Raw genomic sequence first — 15,192 nt, forward strand, 5'->3', positions numbered from 1 at the left:
CCACAGAGTCGATGATGGCTCACACCGATGCTATAAAGGGTTTCCAAGGCTGCCAATCCTTCGGGAGCACACAGTTCCATCGTCCTCCTAAGAGCATCTGATGGGTTTGAACTGCCAACCTGATAGGTCCAGCACTTTCCCAGGAGGGGCTCCATGGCTCCTTACCCAAGTACCCACCAATTGTCCATCATCTAGGAACTCATCCTTTCAATGGAGGAATTGAGCAGGCATTGGATTTTTTTTCCCCACTCCAGTCCTTCCAAGCTGGTAAACACAGTCATGGTTCTAATTCAGCGGCCACTCCTCAAGGAGAAAATGAAGCTTCCTGTCTCAGGAACCCACAGGGGCCTTTCTTCCCCGTCCTATCCGGTCACTATGAGTAGGAATCAACTTGATGGCAGTTGAGGTGGTTTGGGGGTCTGGGTTTTTTTTTTTCCTCGGGAGCTGGTGGCTGTTCTAATGGCCCAGTCCCACCGTGACTTCCCACTACCCACATGCAAACCTGACTCCATGTTGGCCCTAACACTGAAGAAGCAAGAGAAGAGGAGAAAGGCAAGGGACCCACTTCTAAACTGACCAGCTCATCCAGGCAAAGAAAGAGAAACAGGGACTATTCACGAAACCGTCTTGGTGCACTGAATTGTCCCCTTCCTTTGCCCGTAGGATGCTGGGTTCTCGGCACCGTTAATTCTGGAAAGCATTCAAAGTCCCCAATCTTGCAAACATTCATGGGGGGACAGGGGGGTGGAGGGGGAATCTTACAAAACACACACACACACACACACACACACTCACGCAACCCTTCCTACCTGCTGTTGACAGATACTTTTAAAATGAGGATGTTAAAATCTAGTGCTATTTCCAAGATTCTAGTCCCTCAGCCACATTGTCTCTCATCTGTCAGTGTATCCACACACATGTGTAAACAGTATGCCACACACGTAAAGGAAATGCTCATTCTAACTTAAACTTCCTTTCCGCCTCTAATAACGTAAAAATAAAACATAACAGCTTGGGTTTTAAATATTTAATCTGGCAAATATGGGGGGAGGGGGAATCACAAACTACAATGTCATATTTGCCAAAGAAAAATTTGGTAGGGTAAAAATATCTGTGTTGTCACATTTTAGAAGACATTTCCAATCTTTTTCCAAAAAAATAATAATTTCACTGCTGCCGAAGAGAAGATCAGGAGGAAAAATTTCAGTTGCTGCATCTGAGGTCTTTAGGAGAAACAGAAAATGAATATATTTACATTCATTAGAAATCAATATTTAGGGGGAGGGGGGAGCAAGGAAGGAGGGGAAAAATGAGAAGCTGATCTAAGGGCTCAAGTAGAAAGCAAATGTTTTGAGAATGATACGGGAAACAACTGTACAAAAGTGCTTAGCACATGGATGCATGTGTGGATTGTGATAAGAGTTGTACAAGCCCCCAATAAAATGATTTAATTATTTAAAAAAAAAAGAAATCAATATTTAGTGTCACATATTTGGGACACGAAACACCCAGAGAAAGAAAAATCTGGTGCTGACTGGTGATTCTCTACTGCATCCTGAACTTCGGCTTTTGAAGTCACAAAGAAAGCAGGCTTTCCGTAGAACTCTAACACGAGAGGAGTTCAAATTGTTGGTGGAAAAGTGGAAGCAAGAAGATCGTGGAATTTTTCCTTAATCTCTACTCCACGCCACTACGCCACAAAAAATATCAACTTGTTTTCTTCACGTCACGTACGTAGGATACAGATTTTCCCCAAAAGCAGACAAAAGAGTTCTGGAGCCAAGTCCTTTCAGAAGTCGTGCGTTGGAGGACTTGCACATGAGCAGCCAAAAGCATCCTACAGCTACCCACTTTCACTCCCTGTAGTAGCAATACGGTATTTCGACTAGGACTGTTGAAAATGCTGGAAGTTGGTTAGTAAGGAAGCCATAAATATCAAGAACTGAACATTTAACCTCCCTCCCAAGAGCAGCAGAGGGGACACTGAACATCGAAGCGGAAGGGCTGCAAGTCCGTCCAAATGCCAGAGGGCTGCCTCCGCCCCCTGTACCAAGGAAGGCTGCAGACGGGTCACTGTCGGCAAAGCAATGAAAGGGCCTGGGACAGGCAGACCACAGAGCCACTGCAAGGGGACGCCTGGAATCCACTGGGGTGGAAAAGCAGGGCTGGGGCCCCTCTGTCCACTAGTCCGATTACCATAAAAGAGTAAAAGGAAACAGGGACATGAGGACACAATAGAAAGGTCAAAAGTCACTCACAGCCATTTCATGACCCAGACAAGTGAAGGTCACGGGATTCAGGTAGCAACTTAGCCGGGGCATGAGTTACAGCACAAATGAATTGTTTTAGCACATCAGCTTTGGTCAATTAAACCTAACAAGGCAAGTTGCATCACGTAGCAGGGTTCCTGACAGCAAGGCCAGAAGCTGAGACTGAGCTCATAAAACAAGGCTTTTAACATAGCATAGCAAATTTAAGGTAATCCATCCAGAAACTGCAGATGTCAGAATAATAAAATACAAGTTGGCCCAAAGCAGGGACATTTTTCACACTTCAGAATTCACTAATAGACGGGTATAGACTCCATATTGACACACACATGTTATTGACATCGGCATAAAAGTAATCCCCCACTCACTTGAATTACAGAATACATCCTCGGACCAATAACTTTCTTAACATCTGGGCTCAGGATTAGATTTTTGGGCCTGAGCGCTCCCGATTCTCTTCCCTGGTGGCAAGACCCTTCTTGGTGTGGCCACAAACATCAAGTTCAGGAGAAATCCTTGAGACTAATCGTAGTACTGATGCTCGCCAACTATCTTCCTGTTGGTTCGTGCAATGTGAGACACATTGGAAACGTTCATGTGAATGCTGTGTGTGAAGTTTCCTGCTCTCAGAAATGGAGTGGAAGTGAACCAGAATGTTAAAACTGCATCCGTTCAGCATTGAAGTTTTTTTGAAAGTTTTCTGGGAGGGGGGTATTGTTTTTGTGGTCTCACCTGCAGTCCTTATTTTACTTTGCACTTGTTTAAACAAATCACACTTTCAACTGGTTTGTTCTTTATCAGTAACTGATTAGAGGCGCTGCACCACCTTAAAGCAGGATTCTGCAAATATATAACCTGCAGGCAACTTTCAGCTCGTTACATGACTTTCTCTCTCAACGCCACCTCGCCACCACCACCACCATTTTCAATGATGTCGTTTTTATTCAGAATTCTTTTCACTTGTCTGAGTCATCGATGCCATCCTGTTAAACTACCAGCACCCACGGTGGGAATGTGCTTCATGTGTGTTTTCTTACCAACAATTTATGCCCAGGAGTATTTGCAAGCCTATCTTAGAATACCGCCTCATTTAAATTTTGAAGATTTATTTCATTTCGGGGTTGGGGGTCGGTTGAGGGTGGGTGAGGGGCCTGCAGCCTCAAGGTCTTTCTACCTCATTGGTTAATTGGTAACCATTTTTCTTCCAATTTTTTGGAATACTATAACCACCAAAAAACCCGGCCTCTCAAGTCCCATTAGGCTTACAGCCTGTACCGTTCAGCCTAGGACAGCCGAATCCTGCAAGCTCACGCCTCACTCTGGGCGCTTGGTTCTCACAAGTTCTCTGTAGCCTGATGATTTACTCTTCATGCCAAACGCTAACAAGCGACTGCAGTTAAATTAACCACATCGCATAATTGGCACTCAAGGCCCTAAGAACTGAACTTTAAAGAGAGACGACGCACCACGGGCCATAGTCACATGAGCAGCCCGAGAAGGAGTGTCTTCTTGCCATGCTTGGTGTGGAGGCGTGCTGCAGTAATAAGCCCCATTTCCGATCACATAACCACGAGTCCTTGAGATTTCTAAAATTACTCCTCTTCCACAAGGACGGAGGGCGGGAAAGGAGCAGAGAAAGTCTGCTTTGAATGTCGACCACATATGCACCCCAAAACTCCCCAGGGTCCCCAGTTCTACTCCCATAAACCTCAGGCCAGGGAAGGTGTGTGTACACATCACTGACACGATTTCCTTTTTCAAAAGCTAGAGAGACTCGTACCCCAAAGCCAGCTGAAGACTAAAGGAGGGGTGCCCCTTTGCTTTGGCCCAGAATTTTCCATTGCTTGAGCATGGCCTGTTTTCACTGGTGGTCCAAAGGCTGTGTCTGTTCTCTGCAAAGCCCACGTTGAAAGGCAGAGCCGTCCTTACGCTTCGACGACAAAGCCAGCTCACATGCAAGCCACTGCTCGGACGGACGAAAGGGAAACACGCTTAGCTCGATTTTTGAGAATTCTACCCCAGCCTCCCATTGGACGCCTCCCAGTTCAGGTGCTGAAATCACAAGAAGGTGGCCGGAGCCAAAGACAGACATATAACCAACATCAGTTTCAACCCCATCGCTCTAGCCTTTAGGATTCATCTAGCAGGAAGAAATGAGGAGAAAGGCCTTACTACGCTGGCCTCCGTGGCTCGTTGCTTCAAATTACAGACCCAAAGTCAGAAGGGGGGGGAGGGGGGGAGGGACTGAACAGAGGATTGGAACTTTCATTTCCTCTTGGCAGTTTCCTGCTACCTTCCAGACGAAGGCAAGAACGAGGAAATAAAAAAAAATGTCTAAATCATATCCAATCGATTGCAGATCTCCTATAGCTGCTTGCATGGACTTCTTAAAGGTGACGCTTTGGGAGCCAGAAACTTTGAGAGGACAAAAGCTGTGTCCAGAATAAGTGACCTCTCACAATGGTCCCTGCCCATTTCCACATGTCCAGGCCCAGAAAGGAACTCAGACAAGGGGGACGCCATCCTTCAGGGGCCCCAGCCGCTGCCATCCATCACTGCCACACACAACTTCCCAAACTGGCGATCAGACCCAGAGCGTGGGTGTAACTTCGGCTTTTCCTCCTCGGGAGCGCTTTTTCCACCCAAGAGGCAGCGGGCACTGGGTCTGCAAATCCAAATGCATGATGCTCTCTAGCTAAGGGGCTTGATCGCAGAATGTGTAATGCTAATGCCGAGAGGGAGCATGCGTGTAAAGTGGTGCCACCAGCAGGATCTTCTAACTACTTTTGCTACTTCCAGAAAGTGGGTCGGTTAGATTTTTTTTTTCATTTGAAAAATCATAATTGATGTAACAGATGAGCCTTCTCTCCCCCTCTCCCACCCCTTCAAAAGTGAGATCATATTAACAGCCATGCATGAGCCTAGTTTGCCATATCAAAGCACACATGCCAGGCTCCCCAGCTGGCAACAGGGGCCGGGGAGTTTAACTCTTGAGTGGTCTGGCAAAGCTCTGGTGAGCTAGGGGCATTGGGGCAGAGGGTGACCTCCTGGCTCCTGAGACTGTGCTTGCTTTCTGCTAATCACAGAGAAAAGAGGCAAGTGTCTTATCTGACAATATATAGTCCCACCAAAGCCTCATTAAGCCTTGAAGTGAGACATGCCAATCAGAGTCTTTCTTTATCTGGTGAGCCGTGTATGAGCCAGAAAGCAAACAAATGTGGCCTGGAGTTCATGGGGTCAGTCAAGGACAGAAGGGGAGATGGGGACACTAAACAGTGCTCCCCTGAATCGCAGCTGCCTACAGAGGACTTCGACACACCTACTTCCCACTCCCCTGAGCATTTCCCACTGCCAGCCCCCTAAACTCTCCTGCCCAGCAGCCTGTGAACAAGCAAAAACAGCTTCTCCTGCCTTCTCATAGGAAATACCTGCAAAGGAAGGGAAATGTACAGAAAGGTTCAAAGCCGGTGTCCACTTGCAAACAATCACCTACTTCAGCTTTTCAGAAAGAAATCATTGTCCACCCTACTCCCCCCAACTCCCACCCCCGCCGAAAGGAGGAGCCTTGAGTCACGCACTGAAAGAGGAAAATAATGCTTGGTGTTCGCTTCCTCGCTAAAGCTATGAGACAATCAGGAAGGATTCTATTTCAAAACCAGTTAATAACGTCTATAACTTCTCCTGTAAACAAGGCCCATCTTTCACAACTTCGGAACAGACTCTCACGGCAGGGACAACCCACAATGAAACGACAAGAGCAGCCATTCCACAGAGGATCATACTTTTCAGGGCTCGACAAGGCTTCAGAGAAGCCACTTGTTCAAGAGGGCCATGAGGTTTCTGGACTCTCTTCAGCCGTGCAACACAGGCTTAATAAGAGTGCAAAGTACAGTCCAAAAATCAGCGAGGCTCCTTTCGATTAAACTCTAATCTGTTAAATTCAGGACACCGGCTCCCATCTCTGGGGACTTTCATTTTGTTTTAACTTCTGAGTGTGCTGTGACTGCTCTCTTTCTGCCAAACCCTTCTCCTCCTCACAGAAAGCCCAGTCCCCCCTCCATGCCCCCACCTCCCGCCTGCCACCTCCTGCCTTTTTCTCCTGCGACAGGACACAGTCTGGCGACTCGGGGCCTCCTATAGTCCATACTTCCTGTGCGAAGCCAGTTGGGTAGAACTGCTAATCCTTCTTATTAGTTAACAAGATAATGGTGGTTAACCGGACAGCAACATTAGCACTAGCTATCTAGGAAACTTCCAGCAAAACTATGTTCCCCTTTCGGCTGGTTTTCCTTGTGCCCTAAGAATGTGGCAACGTTTTGAGGCTTAATTGGGAAATTCAGGGAAGACTACATTCTATCAGACCTCATTAGAGGGGTTTCTTATTTTCTCTCACGGTGACGCTGGCACAATCTGAGCTGGAAAGGAGAGAAAACCCTGTCGGTCTGGTTTATCGTTGTAAAATGTGCTAGCGGGGAAACAGGGGGCTGGACGATGTGTAAGAGAGAAGCGGCCAAGTTGTGACAGAGCAACAGAACCTCTAGGCTGTGCCCTGTGTCACTCCATGGGGCTAGTCCTCCACACACCTTCTCAAGGTGCAGCCGAAGCTACCACCTGCAGCCCAGGGAGCTGTGTGCCCTGCAAGGCTTGCCTGGCTTTTCTGCTAAGTTTTGCTTTACTTTGCTTTCCTGAACGCAGTAACAAAGACAATATGGGGAACAGGTCCCACCTGCCCCCCAAATCACTGGCCATCTTTAATATCTATGAGGGGAGATGGAAGCCACTTTACAGCTATTTTTCTCCCCTTTCATCTGTCACAGCCTTGGAGCAAAAGAACAGGAAAAGCCTTTTTTTAAAAAAGAAAGAAAGCGAGAAAGAAAAGGACGGGTTTTCTGTGAGCTAGGGAAGGTTTGCTGCAGCAAACAGGCAAGCAGCCCTTCACTCAGGGATTGTCAAAAACTTCCCAGTGTGGTCACTGCAATGCGGATGCCAACCAACGAATCAAAGGCATTCAGCAACCAGACAAAGAGGGTCTGATGCCAACCTCGGTGCCACTGGCAACCATTATTGGCATCAAGCACAGTGTCTGCCTTTTTTTCCCTCCCCCCGCTGGCACTTCACAAACAAAATGGCGGTTCTTGTAGCAACGGAACACCCGAAGCGCAGCCCTCTGAAGCCGTAACGTCAAGTGATTTTTAGGGATTTAAACGCGGGGACTCCCACATGATGTGCACGTTTTCGGTAACGTGGGATCTAATTCTATAAACCACCACAACGGACACGACGCTCTGCTAATGTAAAGAAAAGAGCAAGAAGGGCTCGATTGCGGCCAACCCAGCTACATGCACACAAGGAGCCGACTAACAAAGAGACCCGGGCGGTACAGAAAAGAACCGCTCTGCGGCCATGTGATGCGCAAGGCTAATGAACTCTCTATCAAAAATGATTTCAAAATGCATACATTTTCCCCCAAACCCTATCAGATGCAGATGTAGGGCTCTAGTTTGTGTGAAAGCACTAGTAACTCTTTGCACATTTCAGGGGAGGGGAAAAGGAAAGAAAAAGAGGCAGCTGGGCATGAAGAAGGGGGGGGGGGGGTCAGAACCAAAAAAGACAGAGGGAAAAGAAAGGCTTCGGCAGTTGGTCAACGAGGGAAGTTTATGATGTTGGTCTTTATGGCATTCCCTGAAGAGCCGCCACATGCGATCTTGTAGGGATCACCCAGAGGACGATGGCCATTTCTAGATCTGGAAATTGTCAATATATTGTAGCACGGTTCCACACTGCAATGCGGATGCCAACGAACAAATCACAAGCATCCTGAGCTAAACAAAGAGGGTCTGATGCCAATCCTGGTGCCAATGGTAACCATCCTTGGCATTTTCTCTGTTCTTTCTCCGGTTTTTTTTTCCTCCCAGTCGTTTAGAAGCAGAGCAGAGAGAGAGAGAGACACACACACACACACACACACACACACACACACACACACACGGACGAGGGGGAGGGTACAGCGATGCTGTTGCTCATTCTCTTGCACGCATGACAAGTTTCTTTTCTGATTTTTCTTTTCTTTCGCGTCTTTTTCTGTCAACTCCTCTGCCTGATCTATAAAGCAGGCGCTCCTGGCTTTGCGCACACTGGGGGGATGGGGGGGGGGGATAACACGCCGTGAGGTGACAAACACAGCCCTCTCTGATAGACCCCAGACTTCTCTTTTTAAACCTACCTTCCCCCTTAATCAATCGCACCGCAAAGTGACATAAGGAAGCTACCCTGGACAAAGAAGAGATCTGGATTTTGCAAAGGGGGGTGAAACACAAAAGCATCCCAGTGTGAGTTGTGTTTTACTTTTCAGAGAAAGGGCCAGCAGATGTGAAGAGGAGAGGATGCTCGGGCAGGTAGTGGGGAGTTGGGAAGAGCCGTCCTGCACGGTGTGTAATCATGAAGGGTTCTGAGAAGAGGCTGTGGAAGCACCCCACCACCAGAGCCCAGGGCTGATCAGAAACGTGGTCTCCACGGAAATCTTGCTGATGACCCTCCCCAATGGGGCCACACAGAAAGCAGTTAGGTACGTTCCTTTCTTCCACCTTTCGCCACAAATGCAAAGGATGCATTCTTTATTGTCATCTAATCAAAAGCAAGCAAGTTGGCGGCCTGCCCTAGGAGGGAGGGAGGGAGAGAGGGAGGGAGGGTGTGTGTGTGTGTGTGTGTGTGTGTGTGTGTGTGTGTGTGTGTGTGTTTCACCTCTGGGAACCGCCTTCGAGCCAGTTAAAATGTGAACAGCCAGGAGGCAGCCGCGGATCTTCCCCCTGCCTGATCTAACAAGTTACATGCCTGTTTTTAAAACTTTACTTCCACCCTTAGTTTTCACAAGACCGTTAGCACACATTCACAGTCAAGCCAACACATAGATGAGACAGCCCACCTTCAAGCGTCTCCTCTGAGACAGCTGTCAATCAAATGAACTGTTAGGTGTTAATAATGGTTTCTGTTAGGGCACATCAGGCAGAACTACATATCTTCCACCAATTCATCGTTATTAAGGTTTTAATTCTTAAGTGCATGAAAATAAGTGAAAATGCTGCTTTTTGTTTCTTTCAGAAAGTTCAAATGTAATATTTCCATGTGTGCCACGTCTAGCACCATTCATTAAAATCAGATTAAACGTGTTTAGACAGCATTTGAAATGGCTCTCTAAAACTATCTCCCCAGTACCAAGGCAAAAAGTAGGGAGTAAGCACCTAGAGTTCTAAGTCAAGGAGCAGGTTTGGTATTTTACCGTTAGATGATGAGACTAAAGCTCATACCAAATTTATTAAATCCCACACATCAGATAACCGCCTGCCACCTGGCTGTGTGCAGGCCAGTTTCCCTACCACTAGGCCAAGTTAGGAAACGGCCTGCTATCCGGGGCAGATCAAACTTTAGCCTGCTTTTGGCATGCTGCGTTCTTAAATGTTATTTCACCAGGGGCGGCTGGCTAATCCAAAGACATCGATTGCCTGATACATTCATTTGAAGAAAGAAAATTTTCTCCTACTTAAGGAAAACATATTAAGACATGGGAAAATATTAAAGGCATATTTCCAAACTTTTTCATAAGTACTGCCTGTCTTTGAATTATTTAGTAAACATATTGACATCACACTCTTTACTATTTTCTTTCAATAGGTAGAGGATGCCATTTCTGCATTCTCTTAGGTGTATTTTAAACCCGGGTAGCCAGTCCGCTCTGTGTTTTGGTTCTGCATGGCTCCGTACGGAAAAGCTCCGGCTTCCCTCCTCAGTTAAGTTTTATAGATTTGCATTTGAGTAAAAGCACAATACGTTCCCACATCATTCTGAGGAAGAGATCACGACAAATTATTTCAAACAGGAACCAAGCCCTCCTAAATCCACAGCGAATATTACACAATCAAAAAGTGGGTGTCGATGGAAATACTACCATGATATAAATTTGGTCTACGCCAGGTCTACTTTTTGTGATGATAGCTGGCAATCTTACGCATTTTGCTATAGGGCATGTCAATTCCATTTCGGTTTCTTTGCCTGGTTATTTCACGAGGCCGGTGCAAAACTGCTTAGAGGACAGTTTAACCACACATAAATGGATGGACAGTTTCAAGTCGAGGGAACACGATTATTATACACTAAGTGTTGTCTAGGCCAGAAAGTGATGCGTGAGCAGCTATATATATTTTTAGGCTATTCTGTGTCCCGTAGATCCTATTTCAGACACTCGAAAGCCATGCAGCTGTACGGTGCATCTGTAAATCTCCAAGCCAGTCGAGGCATGGACAATAGAGCAGCGTGCCTATGTACATGGCTTGCACATGGGCACATGGAGTGTACACGCGTGTGAAAGTGGGCACGCCATGCTACCCAGAGGGGTTGGTGCAGAGCTAAGGCCTCCAGGCCTATCTCACCCAAGCCAGATATTCTGTAGGGGGGGGGAACCTTGGGGGGGGAGCTTGGGGGGGGGGAGGGGCTGCCATCAAGAAGAAAAAACAATGTGCTCCTACCTTGCTCCTGCACGTAGTATGCCAAAAACAAATCAAGCTCCTTAACTGATACTGTGATGTGATGCGGCTGGACACAAAGTGCTGGGTTTGTGCAATGAGGGGATTTCATGAGCCGCTCTCCATCGGTACTTTCCAAGGGGATGCCTTTGAACAGGATCACCATGACTAGATCCAGACGCCAGACTTTGTCTGCCTGTCGCAGGCAGTCGATCCTCCTAATCTTACCCTTCTGGTCGGGATTGGATAAGACACAGCACGGGTGCTTCTTGCCAGTCACGGTCAGCACAAAGTCCTCTCGGTACTCCTGGCGGATATCTTTGCGCAGTTTGGCCAGGAGCCTGGATGCCCACTTCTGTTTGATTTCAGGCTTTTCGCTGAGCAGCTCGTCTTTGACTGCTCTTTCCTCGTCCTTTGACATCCGCTTCTCGTGCTTTTTAAAGTACTTGCGTTTCCGAGCCTGCAGGTTGAACCAAGTGTAGGCGATTGCACGGACATGTGGAAGGAGGGCCTCGATGAATGGGTGAAATTCATCCTGTGGAAGATTGGGGCAGGGGCGGGGTGGGGAGACATACATAGTCAGTTTGATTTGAAACACTGAAAATAATAATAATAAGACCACAGCCCATCACCAATCCCACACCAAAAGTTACCCGTGACAATAACACATTCCTATTTAGAATTATCCCAACAGCAGGACAAGAAGAAAAGAAAGTCCACCTAGAGGCCCCTGTCCACCAAAATTCCCAAGTGGATTCGCCCTCCGAGAAACCCAGTCAGGTGTATATGGTGTATTTCCACTCTCGCCCCAGCTCCCTTACTCCCATCCCTATGTCATGCATTCTATATTGCTTTTAAGAAAAAAAAAAATCTGACACCTAATTTAATATTTAAATGTGCCTCTGGCCAAGTACCATTTTACAAAGACCAGAGTGAGGGTGGATTCGTCGTCGTTGTTTTTAACATCAGAGCAGAGCTGCGCGGAAGGCAGGCACGGCCCCACCGTTCATTTCTCTTCTCTGTGGCACGGAAACACAAAGCATATAGAGGCTCAGTGCAATGCCAACAGTTCCCGCTTTGGAGCATGCTCTCAGCAAGAGGCTGCTGGTGGCACAAAGAGCATGCGCCATTAAACTTGATCCATTTTCTTATCAAACGTCCAACATTCCAACACTGAAACAGCACCATTCCAAGAGTGGTAACTAGAGAAACCGGAATACAGTGAGGGAAAGTGGGCAAAGGACATAGCTTGTCCTATCCGTGTCCTGAATAGAAGGTTTCCGTACTTCTTTCAGCAGTACACCACCTCTACACACACACACACACACACACACACACACACACACACACACTCCTGCATTTTAAAAATAAAAGTTCCGGGAGTTGAAAAGACAAACTGCACGGATGTTCTTCGGCAGTTTTGCTGGAGGGCCCAAAGCCCCACCAAGGCAGTTAATTTGTTAACCGATCGCAGGAAGACGGCAATTATTCAAAACCCCTTAAAAATCAATCTGAGGTGAACAATGAAAAATGGCAACTTGGCACCAACTTTGCATTCTTTGTGTGTCTGCCTGCGGTGACACCGGGCTGTGTTGCTGGTCAGTTGCTGCTTTTGTGGAACCGTGAGAAGGAACCATGGCTGCGAGGCTGCGTGGGCCGCTCACGGGACGTGGTTTACCTGAGGCCCTGAGGTTTCTTCCCTGCCCATTTCACCCAAGGGCTTTGGGTTTTATTTTTTATAATTGGCGGCGAGGGAGGAGGGGGTGGCGGGCTCGGTGTCAAATCATCTTGACCTAAAGATATTTCAAATGATTCCCAGGTCTGGCCAGTGTTTCATGACTTCCTGCTCACGGTAAGACCTAGCTGGTCGGCCCAGGCCTCCCTGCTCACAGAACGCGGCTTATCTCACTGTCCATGCACGTGGCTTAGGATCACAGTCCCAGATCGGAAGCAGCAAGGACGTCCACCAGGACCTCTTTCCAGGTGGCACTGGCTCTCGTCACCCCAACCCCCAAGGAGCTTTCCCTCACTGATCAGGACCCACGCAGGGATGTCCATGCTATAGCACCAGTCCCTCCAGACGCTGAGGCAGAAAGTGCCCTTGGAGAGCGGCAGGCTAGTGAATTCCACTAGGTAGAGGTGAGGAAAGCACGACTCCTGACACTGTGACAAAGAAGCTGCCCCAAGGATCCCAGAGAGTTTGTGGAGCTCTTGTGAAGGGGACGTTTCAGAGTGTCAAGGCCACAGACCCCGGGCAGGTTGGCAGTTCTGCCACTGGAGAGGCTCCGGCCCACCCAATCCATAACATAGTCCTCTGGCGGTGTAGCAGCTTGCCCTTCACAGCCCTGCTCCAGCCGGGTAAGTCGGAAACCAAAATTTCACAACAATACAGCATGCAGATGATTACATCACAGCATGAGGCATAACCAAATGCCATAGAGGAAATCATTAAACCGATCGGTCGTTTCCAGCAGAGATTTGAACAATTCTGTTCCCATGCGCGCGAGCACATGAAACTAGGCCGTGCAAAGAGTTAAACCACAATCTGTTCTTTGTGTGGGAAGGCTGCCCTGCTCACTGTAACCACAGCCCACGATAAGACCTCCCTATCTGCACACACTTTCTGAGGACATGCTTTCAGCTTTCGCTGTAACTACAAAAACTTGGTGGATCCCACCCCGCACCCACCCCCTTAGAAACCTATGCGAAAGGAAAGCTTACTCCCGGAAATGTGGACTTGAACATGCTACGGGAGAGCATTTCCTATAATCTGACTAGCTACCATGAGTCACTGGTCTGATTTTTAAAAATACACATCATAAGCTTAAAACTTGAGACTGTGTGAGGCGCACGGAGAGGAGGAGGAAGCTGGGCCTCACGCCGTACTCTGGTCCCGCTTTCTCAAAGGCAGTATTATTTTAACAAGATAATAAGCGATTAGGCAACACATAAGCACTTTCGTCCTTACGTACTATGTTCAGTGACATTTCACTGTCTTATAAAGACGTCACGCATAGTGTTGATGAAGTCTGTTTGTGTTCCACCACTGGATCAGAAAGCTCCCCGTTTGCCAGGTGAACATACTTCTGCGTTTGTAATAAATTACTTTGCACGATCAGAATGCAAACATGGAGGCTTGGGTTGGGCATCTGAGTTTATCGAGTTGCTCAAGTGATGCTGACTGAGATTGCTTTTGTATGCTGTTGCTGCCAAACGGGGTTTTAAAACATACTCCTTTGGTGTGTGTGTGGGGGGGGTTCTCCTTGATAAGTAGACGTAGGAAAGTTTCTCAGGCCAAAAAGTAGCCTTATTAACACTTCCCAAAGCTTCACTATTACACTGATTCTTTACCAGCGAAACATTTACTAGACAAGGGGATATATACTATATATATATTCTTAATTATATTAGTGGAGGTTTGCTATCAGTCACATGCATACCTGTATTAACATGCCTAAATGCCATCTCCCAAGTGTGACTGTTCCCTAATACTAAGCTGTACATACTCTTAGTGATTTAGGAGACCGTGAATAGGCAGCACAGTCGCAGTCCTCTCTACACTCTTTAAAGCACACAGGGAACATGGGGTGCAGTGACTCGCCATGTAGGTCACATGCCACCTGGATCTTTCAGGATTTTTACTCAAATGCATTCTATTTCAGTCCTCCTTTCCCTCGTAAAACTTCTCTTAGTTGCACTAAATAATTGATCAAATAACCAAGTTACAAATTTCATATATGGTTTGAAGAAATGGTTTTCATTCCAGTGGGCATATTGATAGTTCCCAGAAACAATGGTTTCCCCAAAAGGGCCGGGAAACTAGGCCACTATAAAGATAGAAGGGACAATACTGAGTGTTCCAGGAGCAGTGCTGTGGAACAATAAACTTGGGAGGGCAGGGACGGGGGGAATATATACACATGTGTGTACATATGTAGATAGATATATACTCAAAGAACTTGAAAGACACCGAGAAGAAAATACATATTTGACCCTACGATAGCAACTGAAAGTTACCTTAGGAAGGCTTTTCACTATTGGTAGGGGGGAAAAAGGATGTATGATAGCTGCTCATTTTCCTTTTACATCTGATTTATGGCTGCTATGCTTATCAGGGCATGGTACTATATAGCACACTGTTTTGCTAAATATTAACTTGAGCAGTAGCTCCTTTGGAATTAAGATCCCTTCCAAAACCTAGATGCCTTCTTACAGCTCATGAGCTACATATGAAAGTTCTCAACCAATTCCTAAGTGTTACTCTTTTGTATTTGCATGTCCTTAAAATTTTTTTTTGTTTGTGTTGATTTCCTATAGTTATTACGCCCTTTGCATCAATGTAGAGCAGACTGATAGAAAATTAAAACTATGTTCCATTCCTCACTTTTGCAACACCTTTTCCTCCC

The 15,192-nt window shown here is 46.9% G+C and overlaps 1 protein-coding gene across 7 annotated transcripts in view; it reads right to left on the minus strand.

The window, feature by feature from the left end:
• The window catches only part of NFIB (nuclear factor I B), a 241,925-nt gene extending 230,600 nt beyond the window's left edge, over positions 1-11,325 (minus strand). For 4 of the 7 annotated variants that reach the window (XM_045289304.1, XM_045289301.1, XM_045289302.1 and 1 more), the window contains exon 1: positions 10,790-11,037. In XM_045289304.1, coding sequence (XP_045145239.1) covers positions 10,790-10,952 — 163 coding nt within the window. In that variant the 5' untranslated portion in view covers positions 10,953-11,037. Of the gene's footprint in view, positions 1-10,789 lie in introns of all 7 variants that reach the window. The other 3 variants (XM_004706535.3, XM_004706533.3, XM_004706532.3) reach the window with 1 other exon arrangement.
• Between the last annotated feature and the right edge of the window lie 3,867 nt (positions 11,326-15,192).

This window comes from Echinops telfairi, unplaced genomic scaffold (genome assembly GCF_000313985.2).
Source record: "Echinops telfairi isolate 266 unplaced genomic scaffold, ASM31398v2 ScPeMD7_25;HRSCAF=90, whole genome shotgun sequence".
NCBI classification, from domain to species: Eukaryota; Metazoa; Chordata; class Mammalia; order Afrosoricida; family Tenrecidae; genus Echinops; species Echinops telfairi.